Source organism: Paracoccidioides lutzii (genome assembly GCF_000150705.2).
Source record: "Paracoccidioides lutzii Pb01 unplaced genomic scaffold supercont2.13, whole genome shotgun sequence".
NCBI classification, from domain to species: domain Eukaryota; kingdom Fungi; phylum Ascomycota; class Eurotiomycetes; order Onygenales; family Ajellomycetaceae; genus Paracoccidioides; species Paracoccidioides lutzii.
Window position 1 is genome coordinate 554,055 of NW_015440959.1, and position 15,149 is coordinate 569,203.

At 48.4% G+C, this 15,149-nt stretch overlaps 9 protein-coding genes across 9 annotated transcripts; 4 read left to right on the plus strand and 5 right to left on the minus strand.

The window, feature by feature from the left end:
• Nucleotides 1–568: 568 nt before the first annotated feature.
• Nucleotides 569–2,364, minus strand: PAAG_05145 (NEDD8-activating enzyme E1 regulatory subunit; the record flags this gene model as incomplete). Its single annotated transcript, XM_002792963.2, has 2 exons — nucleotides 569–1,912; nucleotides 1,990–2,364. The coding sequence occupies 2 exons, from the start codon at nucleotides 2,362–2,364 to the stop codon at nucleotides 569–571; spliced, it is 1,719 nt and encodes a 572-aa protein (XP_002793009.2).
• A 905-nt stretch (nucleotides 2,365–3,269) lies between these two features.
• PAAG_05146 (ribose 5-phosphate isomerase A) lies at nucleotides 3,270–4,282 on the plus strand (the record flags this gene model as incomplete). The annotated part of the gene is made up of 2 exons (XM_002792964.1): nucleotides 3,270–3,645; nucleotides 3,834–4,282. The coding sequence occupies 2 exons, from the start codon at nucleotides 3,270–3,272 to the stop codon at nucleotides 4,280–4,282; spliced, it is 825 nt and encodes a 274-aa protein (XP_002793010.1).
• A 270-nt stretch (nucleotides 4,283–4,552) lies between these two features.
• PAAG_05147 (mitotic checkpoint protein BUB3) lies at nucleotides 4,553–5,832 on the minus strand (the record flags this gene model as incomplete). Its single annotated transcript, XM_002792965.2, has 3 exons — nucleotides 4,553–5,405; nucleotides 5,508–5,763; nucleotides 5,823–5,832. 3 exons carry the CDS (start codon nucleotides 5,830–5,832, stop codon nucleotides 4,553–4,555), a joined length of 1,119 nt encoding a protein of 372 aa, XP_002793011.1.
• Nucleotides 5,833–6,097: 265 nt separating this feature from the next.
• Nucleotides 6,098–6,334, plus strand: PAAG_11992 (hypothetical protein; the record flags this gene model as incomplete). The annotated part of the gene is made up of 1 exon (XM_015847546.1): nucleotides 6,098–6,334. One exon carries the CDS (start codon nucleotides 6,098–6,100, stop codon nucleotides 6,332–6,334), a length of 237 nt encoding a protein of 78 aa, XP_015702849.1.
• Nucleotides 6,335–6,707: 373 nt separating this feature from the next.
• On the plus strand, nucleotides 6,708–7,310 carry PAAG_11993 (hypothetical protein; the record flags this gene model as incomplete). Its single annotated transcript, XM_002792966.2, has 1 exon — nucleotides 6,708–7,310. One exon carries the CDS (start codon nucleotides 6,708–6,710, stop codon nucleotides 7,308–7,310), a length of 603 nt encoding a protein of 200 aa, XP_002793012.2.
• Nucleotides 7,311–7,445: 135 nt separating this feature from the next.
• On the minus strand, nucleotides 7,446–8,263 carry PAAG_05149 (hypothetical protein; the record flags this gene model as incomplete). The annotated part of the gene is made up of 2 exons (XM_015845485.1): nucleotides 7,446–7,813; nucleotides 7,966–8,263. 2 exons carry the CDS (start codon nucleotides 8,261–8,263, stop codon nucleotides 7,446–7,448), a joined length of 666 nt encoding a protein of 221 aa, XP_015699711.1.
• A 948-nt stretch (nucleotides 8,264–9,211) lies between these two features.
• On the minus strand, nucleotides 9,212–11,408 carry PAAG_05150 (ATP-citrate synthase subunit 1; the record flags this gene model as incomplete). The annotated part of the gene is made up of 4 exons (XM_002792968.2): nucleotides 9,212–10,741; nucleotides 10,806–10,995; nucleotides 11,052–11,168; nucleotides 11,266–11,408. The coding sequence occupies 4 exons, from the start codon at nucleotides 11,406–11,408 to the stop codon at nucleotides 9,212–9,214; spliced, it is 1,980 nt and encodes a 659-aa protein (XP_002793014.1).
• A 1,328-nt stretch (nucleotides 11,409–12,736) lies between these two features.
• PAAG_05151 (ATP-citrate-lyase) lies at nucleotides 12,737–14,320 on the plus strand (the record flags this gene model as incomplete). The annotated part of the gene is made up of 2 exons (XM_002792969.2): nucleotides 12,737–13,177; nucleotides 13,301–14,320. 2 exons carry the CDS (start codon nucleotides 12,737–12,739, stop codon nucleotides 14,318–14,320), a joined length of 1,461 nt encoding a protein of 486 aa, XP_002793015.1.
• A 344-nt stretch (nucleotides 14,321–14,664) lies between these two features.
• Nucleotides 14,665–15,126, minus strand: PAAG_11994 (hypothetical protein; the record flags this gene model as incomplete). The annotated part of the gene is made up of 2 exons (XM_015847547.1): nucleotides 14,665–14,780; nucleotides 14,901–15,126. The coding sequence occupies 2 exons, from the start codon at nucleotides 15,124–15,126 to the stop codon at nucleotides 14,665–14,667; spliced, it is 342 nt and encodes a 113-aa protein (XP_015702850.1).
• Nucleotides 15,127–15,149: the final 23 nt, after the last annotated feature.

Genomic DNA, 15,149 nt, shown 5'->3' on the forward strand with positions numbered 1-15,149 from the left:
ATTGACAGGAGGACACTTAGATGATTGAATCCAAATCAACCAGATCGAAAAGTTTTCATTTTCGTATTTCTGCGCGGGTCCCTTCAACGAAGAGCCATCCAGTGCACAGTGCGCATGAGTACAAATATATTAGACAAGGGGGAATTCATAGAATGAGGTGAGATGATGAAGCTGAATATTGCAAGTGTCTTGAAGTTGCGTCTTAGTCCCGCCATTGACAAAGAGGTGTTTGCCATGTTTGCCATGGGTGCTGGATCACATGACATATTCGTCTCTTACCCAATTTCAAACGCAAGGGAATACGATCACCATTTGATGCAACTATCAGAAGGATTCCTTCTAGCAGTAATATTTCTGTATGATAATATTTCTTTCATCAAATCATGACTATATCACGCCGTCACCTATTTGGTTAACTAACCTCTAAACATAATCAGTACAACGTAAATATGGAATCTTCACAAATAAATTCAATCCCTTGCCCCCCAAACAGCTAAGACGCAATCCGTAAATGTTCCCTTTCACTATAACCCATCTCAGACCCAGAAAATCCATTCCTCTAACCAACCTACAACCTAAACATTTCCGCCCGACTCTCAATCCCATCAAAGACACACGTATTATCCAGCGGCACATACTGCCTCGTCAGCACCTTCAACGCCTCCTGTGCGACGAAGCCGCCAGCCAGTGCGGAGATGGTGTGCAACTCCCCCGGACCTGCGCGTATGGTTTCTTGCACTGCCTTTGTGATGCGAGACTGAATGTCGTCATCGAGAGGCTGGCCGTCGACTTGCAAGAGGCTTAGAAGTTTTGATTGTGCGGCTGACCAGTTTTTGGCTTGGTCGAGGAAAGATGGGAGTGAGGGCGATGATGGCGGTTGTGATTGTGATTGTGAGGCTCTATTTTGATACTCGCTGACGAGCGTATCGAGGATTTGCAGGGCGATGAAGATGTGGATGAGGGAGTCGGAGAGTTGGAGGCTGTCGCGGATAGATCTAAGAGTTGTGGGGTCCGCAGTCGAGCCTAGAATGGGTATGTCACGGCCACAGATTACCTTTATGCTACAGGCATTTTTGCAGAAAGTTTCGATTTCCCTCTCAGAGATTTGAGATGCTGGCGTATCCCTCCCGAGCTGGCTTTCTAGAGCCCTAACGGTAAGGACGACCTCTGCGACGTCTTTGCGTGCTTTCGATTTGTAGATATTTTGGAGGGAGATATAGTCTTCTGACTTCGTCTTCATATCTGGAAGGGAACCTGGGAGCGGGAGGACATTGTGGGTGGTGTAGAATGATTTAACGGCGGAGGCGATGATCCAAAAATTGCCAGAGGTTGCGGTGAGTTTGTTACACTGTTCCATCTTAAATACTTCTTCAACATTACTCTTTAGAGACCAGGGGTTTATGCTCTTTAATACGGCGGCTACGGCTTCGTCGAAGTTTTCCTCCCCTCCTTCCAAGTTATCGGCCCGGGTCCCATCCCGAACCATCTCACGGAATTCTGACTTTTCTTTGTACGTGGTAGGTGGGTTCTCATTGTGTGTTTTCTTCCACTTCTCGAGAAAATGAAGAAGTATCAATAGGTATGGCATATGGCCATGTTCGTAGTCATCAAGACTATCTATATCCGCCGTCTTGGCCGCGGCGACGGCTGCTAATTCGGGCCAAGGGTTGATCAAACGTAGATCTTGAACGGATTCTGGATCTGGATGTGTTTCGACAATGGGAAATACAGCAGGGAGTTGCAGTGAGAATGCAGAGTAGAAGCCAACCGAATGGGCGTAAATGAGAGGAATTGAGTGCTGTCGGGCGGCGGCAGAAATAGCTTTTAACGTGGAACGACTCACTGGAGCCGAGACTATTATGAGAGCGTATGGTTGTAGGAAGCCTTCATCTTTTAGAAGTTCTCCAATGGGCTGTCTAAAGAGTCAGCTATCGTTCGGTTGTTTTTTATTTTTTTTATATTGGGACAATCCGAATAGATGCAGCACACCTGATCGAACGAGTCTCCCTCGACGTCTGGATTTAGCTCCCGCAGCAGCCTGCACGTCTCCTGTGCTCTCGATTTTCCCAGGCTTGCTTCTTCTAGAAAAAAGTTGACTCCCAGGTCCGACTCAGTGGCGATGGCCGGGTCAACAATTGTGAAGCCGCCAACACCAGGCAGCACCAGATTTTTCAGGGTCTCGACACCCACCACTCCAGAACCAGCGGTGATTTCGTTATCCAGAGGGCCACCTGAGTTTACAAGAAGCACCTTGGAGTTTTCAAGAGCTTGTTGGCCACTGGCAGCCCATAATCGTAGCTGGCGGTCGTATTTGCGCTCCTTTGAGGTTGGCCCCGCAGGACGTGTTGGGAAAGATTCGGTCATTGAAGAAAGCAAACAACACTTTTATGTCTAAGCAAGAAAAGGAATGATAGAGGCCATTGATTTACTTCAGGCCGCTCTATGCCGCTATATGCCACCCCAGGACGGTTATATTCTTTATTGCAGAAGTGTCTACTAGAGACTAATATGGGGGCAGCAAGCGTACGGCGTGTTGTCTTGTTGTCTTGTTGTCGTCTTGTCGTGTTGTCTAGTTTAACGCGGAGCTAGAGGGGAAAATAGTAGGGCCGGAGCGTACTTGGGCGGTTTAACGAACCATCACCACCAACATCACCAACAATAAACCCATGGATCGCCTCCTGTCAAACATCTTCATCCATGATGCCAACTGAAAGTTGGCTTGCGATGATACCATGGTGCAGCTATAGTCATGCGCAGCCTAAGAATTAGTGATGTTGATGGACTCCCGTGGTGTCTTAGCTATAGGGATTGTGCTCTGTCAACTCCTTAAACTACTCATATAACGTTAATATGTAACTAGTTAACAGCTATTTAGCTATAACTAACATTTCCCGCCACCCTCCTCCCGCCAGAAAGCTTCATGAAACTCATACCAAGACCATTAGTCGCATGCACCCTGTAAGTAACGCCGCCAACTCCTGGGTATGAAAAGAAAGGGTGGAAGTACAAAGTATTTTAGCATCCCACTTTAGATAAATAACCTATAACCCATTGCATCCTCCCGATCCATATTCTGCAGCAATCCTAAAAAAGAGCAAACAATTTTCTAATTCCAGCCCCAAACTGAAATTTCTAGGCTCAAGTTTCTACCCCGCCACTCACTAACAGCATCCCACCTCCTAACTGTTGTACTCCCGCTGCCCCGTCCGCTTTTCTATACCCCCCTCTCCCCTCAGAAACGATCCTACGCAGCCACACACCCCTCCGCCATGTCCACAATCGAAGACGCAAAGCGGAACGCTGCGAAAGAAGCTGTTGATAAACACTACCCACCAAACGCCAAATTCGTCGGAATCGGTAGCGGGACCACGATTGTCTACGTAGTCGAGGCCATCAAGGCACTCGGTGTGGATACGTCTACCACGGGTTTCGTGCCCACAGGGTACCAGTCGAACCAGCTCGTTGTCAATGCGGGCTTGACCCCTGTCGCATTCGATGCGCTTCCCGAGGGCGCCGTGTTAGACGTTGCGTTTGATGGCGCGGATGAGGTCGACGACGACCTCAATTGTATAAAGGGCGGAGGTGCATGTCTGTTCCAGGAGAAACTAGTTGCACTACAGGCGAAGGAGTTTATTTGCGTAGCTGGTATGTGCGGCAAAATATATCTTTATATATATATATATTTAAGTTTTTCCTTTCTTTTCCTATTGTAGCTCCACATGTCAAAATGCGTGCGAGGATTTCCCCCCTCCGCAGCTACCACTCTTACAAGCACATATATTATCAACCACACCTTCCAAATTACTAACCCAATCCCCACCCACTACACACAGACTCTCGAAAACTCCAATCCCGCCTCCTAACAAACTGGCCTTCAATTCCCATCGAAGTAGCCCCCATAGCCGTCCGCCGCGTTATAACCGAACTTCAAAAAATCGGCAGCCCCCTGCCCAAACTCCGCATTACCGCACCCGAGGTAGGAGAGCATGCCACTCCAGTGAAAACTGATCAGGGCTTCTTCCTCATCGACGCACCATTTCCTAAACTCCTCTTGCCGTCGGATGTCGCGCAAGGTCAGGACGGGTCGGGGAAAAATGGGGTTTGGGAGGTAACGGCTTTGGCGGATAGGATTAATATGATTCCCGGTGTATTGGAGGTTGGTCTCTTTTGCGGGTTGACGGGCCCGCAGGCTCAAGCTGTTGGTGGGATTGGTGGGCAGAAGCCTGTTGCTGCGTATTTTGGTATGCCGGACGGGTCGGTTTCGGTGCGCACTACGAAGTAAATTAATAGGGGAGGGTGAGTTATGATGAACTGATAATAAGCATTATATTCCATTTCGTTTTTACGTCTCATTTTGTTTTGAGAGGGTTTTACCTTGATAGAGGTATCATTGGGTTTTATTTTCTTGGTTTTTGGTTCGGGATACAACGATTACTGTGTTGAGTATGACACAATAATACGCTAGAAAATATATAAAAGAAAGAAAAGAAAAGAAAAGAAAAGAAAAGAAAAGAAAATTAACGTAGCAACCCATTACTCAATTCATCTCATTTTACTTCACCCCTTTTCCTTTGGCCTCATTCTCCCCCAACTCTCTAATATACACATTTACAACCCCTTCCCCCGCCTCACCTTGTTCCTTCTCCCTCCCCTCCTCAAACCCAGGACAAACCCCAATGGCCAAAAACTTCCCATCTCCACTAAAAGCCAACGCAGCCACGCTAGCTGGATGCCGTTGATACTGCCGAATCCTCCTCTTCGCCAACCCATCCCACAAGGCCACAACCCCATCCCCGCCACCAGACGCAAATGTGCCATGCACAGGGTGAAATGCCAGCGCGTTGACGGGATATACGACATCAACACCGGGCTCATCTGCTGCTTGTTGCCTGTGGCATTTAAACGCGTATTTGCGGTCTTGGGAGGCTGGGGAGGGATCGAACCATTCGACCGCGACGCGGCCTTCGATGCTGGAAGACGCGTAGCCGGCATCGTTGGGCATGCAGGCCACGGCGCGCGTCATGAATTTTAGACTGCTTTCGCGTCGTTGCCAGGGTTCTATGGGTTGGGTATTTTCGGAGGCCGTGGAGGTGTTGGGGGATTGGTCGAGGGAGGTGGAGAGAGCGTGTAAGTCGTAGATGTGCAGGGTGCGCGAGGCCATGGCGACGACGAGCTTTGTTGGGGAGAGGGAGAGGGAGAAGGGCCTTGCGGGGAGGGGGATGGTCATCGGTGCCTTTGTTGGGGCGGAGTTGGTGGGGTCTGAGGAGGTGCTAGTGCGGTGGACATGTAGAGTTGAGTCCCAGGAGGCGGAGACAAGGAGGTTGTGCTCTTTGCTGTAGACCACCGATTTTACGCCGGCGGAATGTGTGCTGAGGACTGTTTGGGTGGAGGTCGGGATGTCGATCCTGTAAGGGGAATCCGCCATTAATGGTGGCTCTGTTTTTAATTCGCAGAATGGTATTCCGAGGGGAGGTACATATATATCATATATACAGTGAGCAACTCACCTCCTAACGTCCCAGTCTAATCCACTGGTATATATTTCATTCTCATTCTCTCCAAAGCAGACATCCAGAACGGGTGCTCGATGCTCGAATTTCTGAAGGAGTTTGCCTTCGCTCACGGCTCCATTCTCATCTCGTAGATCGTATAGATATACGTTTTTATCCCATGACGAAACTACCAGGCGCATTGAGCCTGGCTCTGGGGAGAATTTAACGGCTGATATGGCGTCCGTCGGCGGGGAGGCGAGGGCGAATTGTGCTGTGATTTGCGGTCAGTATCGAGGTGTAGTTTTGGGTTGCTTCAAATATTGAACTTACTAGACGCCATTGGAGTTAACAACTATAATAATCCGCAATTGAATGAAAATCTAAAGTCCCCTGCTTCTCCCAAAGTTGGACTCGGATATTGTTGTCTGGTTGTTCTTTGCAAGCTGTTTCTCAACCCGAATTTTCTCCTTGTTTTCTGCCCCGCTACACCGCCCCAACGACATCATCGCGTTTAACAAAGCTTCAACTTCCATCATCACTCCACACCGTTAACCAGGAGTTATTCTCCCAGGTTAAAAGCAAAGTTGCACACATATCATTTGGTCATGCCTTTCGCGCAGCTGGTAATAGGCCCCCCCGGCTCTGGCAAATCCACCTACTGCGATGGCATGCAACAATTCATGTCCGCCATCGGCCGCAAATGCTCAGTTGTCAACCTAGACCCTGCCAACGACAAGACCTCGTGTACCCCGGCGTTTGACGTGCGCGAGCTGGTAAACTCTGGAGGAAATTATGGCAGAAGATACGCTGGGCCCAAATGGAGGGGTTTTATATGCACTTGAGGAAATAGAGGCAAATTTCGATTGGTTGAAAGAGGGTTTGGAGCGGTTAGGAGGTTTGTTAAAATGATATTTGTTACTATTGCGGGAATGGAATGCGCATAGAATGTGACTAATTTGTGCATGTATTTGATATAATGCAGATGACTATGTCCTGTTCGATTGCCCAGGCCAGGTCGAGATCTTCACACACCACTCTTCGCTGCGAAATATCTTCTTCCGGATCCAAAAGCTTGGGTACAGAGTGTGCTCTCACCCTATCCCTCAAAATCTTGACCGTTCCATGAAAGCTCCCCTTCACTACTAACTAGTCCCGTACTGCCAACAGCTCGTCGTAGTCCACCTCATAGACTCCTACAACCTCACCCTCCCCTCAATGTACATCTCTGCCCTCCTCCTCTCCCTCCGCGCCATGCTCCAAATGGACCTCCCCCACATCAACGTCCTCACAAAAATAGACAACCTCTCCAACTACCCACCCTTACCCTTCAATTTAGACTTCTACACAGAAGTCCAAGACCTATCCTATCTCCTCCCACACTTAAAGGAGGAATCTCCCCGATTAATGAACTCGAAATTTGACGCGTTGAACCAAGCCATTGTCGAGCTTGTGCAAGATTTCGGGCTAGTAGGTTTTGAGACACTAGCTGTAGAGGATAAGAAGAGTATGATGAATTTGTTACATGTTATTGATCGGGCGGGTGGCTATGCCTTTGGTTCGGCGGAAGGGGCAAATGATACGGTCTGGCAGGTGGCGGTTAGAGAGGGGTTGGGTGTGATGGATATAAGAGATGTGCAGGAGAGATGGCTTGATAGGAAGGATGAATGGGATGAGAAGGAGAGGAAGGAGTGGGAGGAAGCGAAGGTGCGGGAAGAAGCAGGGAAGAATGCGCCTGGTGCTCCTGGTGGTGGTGGTGGAGGAGGTGGGGATGACATCGATATGGATGATTTCTATATATATGACTGTTCCGCCAAATAGTGGATAAAAGTCGTTCGCAAATCACGAAAATGAAACGAGACTCATGCCATGAATGTATAGTAGAATATAATAGTCACGATACGTTTGAACATAAGAAGAAAGGATGGTACTCACCAATGATATTTACCTCCCCATTCAATCCTCATCACTTCTCTCGTCTTCCTCTCCATCCTCTCCCACATCCACATCCACTTCAACTTCCCCCCCAAACATTCCCTCCAGCAACCCACCCCCCTTCTCTCCGGCCCCCCGCATCCTAACGACCTCCCTCCTCGCCCTAGAAATAGCCTCTTCCTCCGCCTTTCTCATCGTCCCGGAAACCCTCACAACCCGGAACACACAATCATCCTGCATCTGCAGATTCGCATTTGCCCTCCCACCCCAACCCCCGCCCCTTGACGCAGGTAAACGAGACATATACGTAAGTGCGCACCAAACAAGTCTATAGCTCGCGCGGGGACAGCGGATTATCGCTGTCGATGTTGCGGGGGAGAGGTATTTTACTAATTCACGTATCGCCAGATGTTAGCAGCACAAAACCAGAGAAAAAAGAAAAAAAGGGAAAAAAAAAAAAAAAAAAAAAAAAGAGAGAGAGAGAGAGAGAGAGAGAGAGGAAAAGAAAAGAAGAAAGGAAGAGAACACCTAACACACATACCACTAACACCCCCCGCTCCGCCTCCTCCTAACCTACCCATTCCCCAATCACCAAACATCTCCGCAATATGTTCCCTTACGGCCCGCGCGAGGGATTGCGGTGTCAGTGTATCCGGTGTCGGGCGGTGGATGAGGAGGTGTGTTGTCAGGTTAGCGTTTGCATTTGCAGTACTGGAGCTGGTACTTGTCGGCGGGGGTTTGGTTTTGGTTTTGGCTGTGCTGGGCGTATTGGAGGAGATATCGGAGGACGGGGGGTAGAGGATGTCGATGAGGAGGTAGCGGTGTTTGAAGCGGACCATTGTTTTTCGAGGGAGAGGTGTTTGTTTGTTCTGGTGGTGGGTGGGTGGAATTTAATGGTTTGGATATGACAGGCGGACAAGAGTCAATTTGACGCAGGAGAGATCAATAGACTTTGGACGTTAACTAATATATATATATAATATATATTATTCTCGCATGTAATTCAACATGCTCCACTGCACTTCTCTCCAGCAACAGCGTCTTCTTATTAATAGCTCTAGTTAAAAGGATCGGATAGATTTTTTTTTTTATGTCAGGATCCGTATCTGCACGTACCCGCAATCTTTATGCCCAGATGAAAGTGCAATAGAGAGAGAATAAACAACTTCTGCTCGGAGTTTTGTTAGTTGTAAAGATTTCGTCGCGATTCGAAACTTGGAAGAAAAGCTTACCTTACGACTGTAGAGCCCTAACTTTCCGCGCCTGAGACTGCGGAGATGTGCGGAGACCCTTTAATATACCTAAGCAGCACTCGAGAATTCGTATAGCATGAGATTGAAGGGGAGATATCTGGAATGAAAGGAAAAGTCAATCAACAGAAATAGTTATGCGTTTATCTAATCTCTACTCCTGGATTAGTACTGACACTTTGACGACTTTTTAAAGCGTCACCCTCGGGTTTCGCTAATATATCTATCACTCAAAACAACCAGAGAAAAAACAACAGTGTCAAAAGAGCTTGGTAGAAAGCAAATGAACAACCTTGTAATAAAACGCATAAGTCATCATTTTATTTTCAAATAGTTATCCCAGCACTCCACCACAAAGAAAAGCAAATAAAAACATACAACCAAAATGTAAAGTGTAAAATGTAAAGGAGAAAAAGGTGTAGAGCATAAAATAAATATATTATTCGCACCACCATCACAGAAGAAAAATCCGTATTTGTCTCTCCCCAATCGACCACGCTGTTAAAGGGTTGGGGGGAAAGCAGCTTCCCAGCCAAATTACATGCTAACCTCAACTCTTCCCTCCGCACCCGGCGCACCCTTCTGCAACGTCGGCAGCAAATACGTAATATCATCCCACGGATGCCTATAAAGACCAGTCCGCAGCCTCTTCTGATCCAAGAAATGCGCAATGAGGCCAATACTCCTCCCCAAAACAAACAACCCATTCAGCACACCCATAGACAGATAATCCTCCGCCTCCTCGGGGCTAAACGCACCACAGTTCCGCAACAAATCAACAAAGCATACAGCCACGCACCCGTCGACGTTTAGGATTAGATTGTCTTTCTTGGAAGTCGTAACGGTTTCGACGGCGATGGCGTAGTCGAGGAGTTTGTGGCTTGGGAAGTTTTTGTGTACGAACTCCTTGACGAGTTCGACGCGAAGGTCTGGGTTGGAACGGGATTTTACTTTGTGGCCGATACCTGGTATCAATTTGTTTTCCTTGCGCATGGTATCAACGAAATCGCGGGGACTAAGGCCCCTGTCGAATGCCTTTGTGAACTCCTCCGCAGCGCCATCCAGAGCACCACCAAACCGCGAGCCAATCGTCAACAGACCAGATACCAGAGCGCTGATAAGATCCTTTCCAGCTCTAGTTGTGATGATCGTGTTCATGGCGCCAGATACAGCGGGACCATGGTCAGCCGTCAACATAAGGACCATCTCGAGGAACTTGCTAGCGTAGATGGGGAGACGGCGACGGAACCACAGCAGCGACATGACGCCTCCAATTCCTATGTCTTCTCTAAACACATCTGAGATGGGCATCCCGGCGTACAGCAGTTCTTGGCCACGGTCGTCAGAGATGGTAGAGATGAATGCGGCTGGTTTACGGATGAGGCCGAGTTCCTGGGCCCAGGCGTAATCAATGGGGATCTTGGGTGGGACAGGTTCAGGTTCGGGGTTGATGGTTCCTTGCTTGACGAGCTTCTTGTAGACGTCCGCGAGGACCCGGGGTAGTTCCTCAAAGGTGTCTGGGACGTGGATGCCAGATTCTCTCATGTATTTGTTCTTCATGACTGCAGTCTCGAGTTCAGAGTTGGCGGAGGCGCCAGCGTGGCCGAACTGGACTTCTGTCTTGAACAGGCTTGCGCAGGTTCCAATGGCCCACGCGACAACTGGTTTTGTGATGGTGCCGTCGCGCACAGCGTCGATGACGCGGTACTCTTCAACACCACCGACCTCACCCAGGAGCAGGAGGATCTTACACTTTGGATCTGCTTGGTATCTCAGGAGATGGTCAATAAATGTGGTTCCAGGATATCTGTCGCCTCCAATAGCGACACCCTCATAGACTCCATCAGTGTTTTGGGAGATGATATTGTTCAGCTCGTTGGACATGCCTCCAGATTTAGAGACGTAGCCCACTGAGCCCTTGCGGTAGAGTTTAGATGCGACAATGTTGTCCATCATGCCGCCAGTGTTGCCAATTTTGAAGGCACCAGGCTTGATGCCTCCGACAGTCGCGGGGCCAATGATGGTTATCCCTTTTTCTTTCGCAGCTACCATGATTTCTCGGGCGCGCTATAATCCGGGTTAGTATATATTCCAAGGATATGTATATACGAGGGAATGGTTTGCGCATTACTCTTTCTGGGACACCCTCAGCGATGATGGCGATTGACTTGATCTGGGGGTACTGCATGAGTTCCATGGTGGAGCTGTAGACACTTCGCGACGAGGCGAAGTTGACGATAGTGTCGACATCTGGGTGTTTTGTCATGGCCTTTTCGACCTCCTGGTAGACGGGGAGCAGGGTCTCGCTCGTTCCCCAGTACCTATAGCGCTATATTTAGCAAACAGATGTTTTTGGACATTTGGATAATTGACATACATCTTACTGACGAATTGGCCGCCGAAGGTGTAGATAATGCCGGCTACGGAGGGGGTAGATCGCTTGCAGATGAAGTCGAAGTCGAGCATTCCCTGCACGGCACGGGGTTGCATACCACTGCAAGCATAGCTAATTAGTAACCAGTTCCAGCGTTGGGTTATGTAACAGTAAATAGTAGTAGAGTGAAATAATATGGAGAGATATTGAGACGTACTATACGAAGCATCGTGTCTTGTCGTGGAAGAGGGTGTGCTCTAGGGGAGTGAGGGGTCTGCTTGGGGCGGCGAAGCGACGTATATTGTCGTTTGCGGAGAGGTTGCCATTGGCAGTGCTGGACAGGGGAGCAGCAGAAGGCATGATGGCGATGGAAGAAGCTAGAGGGAAGAGATATCAGGTTAGTTATTGTATTGGGATAGAAGTATGCGTAGTTGGCTGTAGTTATTTATATTCGTCTGCCTTGGAAGTCTGCTGGGAGGAATTTACAGGACAGGCCACCCCTTGGAAGCGCAGAGGAATGAAACGCACAGCAGCAACGTCTAGACACAAGGAGATATCCAATGTCGAAAAGAAATGGACTGAGCAAGACAAAAACAAACAAAGAGTTCAATGGCTGGCCACCTTGGTCTGGGCTGGATACGAAGAGAGAAGAATGAAGAATGAAAAGTTGGAGAGTTGAAGAAAATAAGAATGAATTGAAGTTGGACCCGGACTTTTGAACTTGGCCCTGGGGGAAGGTGTATTTTTGGTGTTTGTTGAGCTGCCAAACTTGCGGCAGGTGCACACACAACTCCTTGCAACGTAGCTTAGCTGGGCTGTCCCTCTCCTTCCGCTTTGAGACACCTCCCTCCGAGTTGGCGGGCACTAACCAGATCGAGCTAGCCGCTCCCCAATGGATGAGAACGCCAATCAACTTACCCTCGCGAGTTGACCTAGAGAGTATGGGGAGCGAAGGTTACTAACTAACTACATGGGACAGGGCTAGGCTGTCGGGGTTACCTGCTTGCTCCATGATTCAGTTGTACCTAAGCAGCTGCAAGACGTCACCGCTGAACAAAGGACCCAAAACAAACAACAAAAAGCCGGGAAGATATTCAGAGTATATATATTATATAAAATATATCTACTTATGCAGAGGATAGATATTGTCAATTTGATTTGCTGATTGTTGTTAAGAATCCTAAATTGCATTCTTATTCAATTCATTCCAGGCAATAGTTGCACACACTCGTATCTAGAGTGTATTTATTAGGGGGCACAACAACGCTAGACAGAATTCTTTCTCAACCAACCTTTGTTTAAAAATATCCCAAAACATCCACCTTATCCCACCCTGCGCAAGCCAAGGAAACCAACTGAACCCCAGAAGCCCCGGTAGACCAGGCCGGGGATTCGTATGCCTCAGTAATTAGCTAGATAAATATATATCCCCAAGACTCGGCAGTTACCGGGCTCCCCAACAACAGCCTCAACCCACGGCAGGCTTAGTCAGGCGCCAGCTTCCGCAAGCTCAGCTCAACGCCCAACACAAACCACTTCATATGCACATATTTAACTACGACATACAGAACAGACAGACACAATAACCACACACATTCTCTCTCCTTATATATCCTAATATACCGCATACCACAAACGCATACATCCCCCCAACTAGAGATCGATCACTTATAGCTATACACATCACCATGTCTGCCAAGTCAATCCTTGAAGCGGATGGCAAGGCCATTCTCAACTACCACCTCACCAGAAGCCCCGTCATCAAATCCTCCCCTCTACCCCCCCCATCCACCCACAATCCCCCCCCAAAGCTCGCCTCCCTCTACTTCCCCGAAGATGCCTCTGTTGACGCCATCCTCGACCAGGCTGAGAGCACCTATCCCTGGCTGCTCGCAAAGGATATCCGCCTCGTCGCAAAACCAGACCAATTGATCAAGCGGCGGGGCAAGAGTGGCCTGCTTGCTCTGGACAGGACCTGGCCTGAAGCGAGAGCATGGATTGCTGAGCGCGCAGGCAAGGAGCAGAAGGTTGAGACTGTTACGGGTGTCCTGAGGCAGTTCCTCGTTGAACCATTTGTGCCTCACCCGCAAGAAACGGAATATTATATCAACATCAACTCCGTACGAGAGGTAAGATAGATATATATACACACTTTATTATCTCCCCTTGGTTTATAATATAAAATAAAAAATATTAAAATCAAAAACAAAGACCAAATCTATAAATACTAATCGAATTATGTATTTATACAGGGCGACTGGATCCTCTTCACCCACGAAGGCGGCGTAGATGTCGGCGACGTCGACGCCAAGGCAGAAAAGCTCTTGATCCCAGTCAATCTCGCAAACTACCCCTCCAACGACGAAATCGCCTCTGCCCTCCTCAGCAAAATCCCCTCGGGCCTCCACAACGTGCTCGTCGACTTCATCACCCGCCTCTACGCCGTCTACGTCGACTGCCAATTCACCTATCTCGAAATCAACCCCCTCGTTGTCATTCCCAATCCCTCCAAAACCTCCGCAGCAGTGCACTTCCTTGACCTAGCCGCCAAACTAGACCAAACTGCCGAATTCGAATGCGGTACCAAATGGGCCATTGCCCGCAGCCCCGCCGCTCTGGGGATCCGCAAGGCCACCAATACGGATGGCAAAGTAACCATCGACGCGGGGCCGCCCATGGAATTCCCCGCCCCCTTCGGCCGCGAGCTTAGCAAGGAAGAAAAATTCATCGCAGACATGGACGCCAAGACAGGCTCGTCGCTTAAACTCACCGTCCTCAACCCGAACGGACGCATCTGGACCCTCGTCGCCGGCGGTGGTGCATCCGTCGTCTACGCCGACGCCATCGCGTCCGCTGGCTTCGTCTCCGAACTCGCAAACTACGGAGAATACTCCGGCGCACCCACCGAAACGCAGACATTCAACTACGCACGCACCATCCTGGATCTGATGCTGCGCGCACCCTTGCATCCGGATGGGAAGGTCCTGTTCATTGGTGGTGGGATTGCGAATTTCACGAACGTCGCATCGACGTTCAAGGGGGTTATTCGGGCGCTGAGGGAGGTGGCGCCTATCTTGAATGAGCATAAGACACAGATCTGGGTTAGGCGGGCTGGGCCTAATTACCAGGAAGGCCTGAAGAATATTAAGGCTGTGGGCGAGGAGTTGGGGTTGGATATGCATGTTTATGGGCCAGAGATGCATGTTAGTGGGATCGTGCCGTTGGCATTGTTGGGGAAGAAGACCGATGTTAAGGAATTTGGAGCGGCGTAGGTTTCCCTCTTCTTTTTATGTTTGATTTGATTTGACTTGATTTGATGATTTGGAGGGTCTGTTTTTCCCTTGATGCCCCCTTATCTATTTGCCTTTGTTTTTTTTTTTTTTTTTTTTTTTAAAAAAAAAAAAAAGAAAATATTTAATGCTATCAATTCTGTTTCTTTGTGTTTTCTTCCTGGTTGATAGTTTTTATGGAAAAAGACTTAGCTGAAAATGATATATGAGGATGCATAAATTAAAATAAAAATGACATACACGGAAAACGTGGTACGGGTGACAGATAATTTTATTTTTGTATCTTTCCTTTCTGTTGGAATTAGAACATAACTACTTACATAGATTCAATAAATAAAGCGAAGTCCTAATCTTGCTTCATCATATTCAGCCATTCGATACACATCTTGGTTCTCTAGTTTTGACACGGACTTGGGCAACTCCAAAGCCTCAACGCTACGACCTAGCTTTCAAAGAATGTAAGAATATTGAGGTTGGTCATTTGAGTCCTCCGGCCTTGCCTTTTCCTTTCTTCTTTTTTTCCTTTTACTGCTTTTACTGCGTATCTCTACCAATTTCCTACTCAAATCCTCGGCTTTAACCCCCTCCCTTAGTCTTGATAGACTTCCACCAAATGGAGTCTCTTGTCGGTCAAAAAAGCTCATGAGGGATAACAGAAGAACAGCTCTAGGGGCCGTCTTGAGGATGTGCTCAAGCGATATCTGCCAGGTGGTGATAGAGTTCGAGGAAGTACCGTCCCTGCATCGTTCTCCAGCAGCCTTGTCCTTGCTTCGTCGCTTATTCGGCATTCATCTTCGTACATCGAGACTGC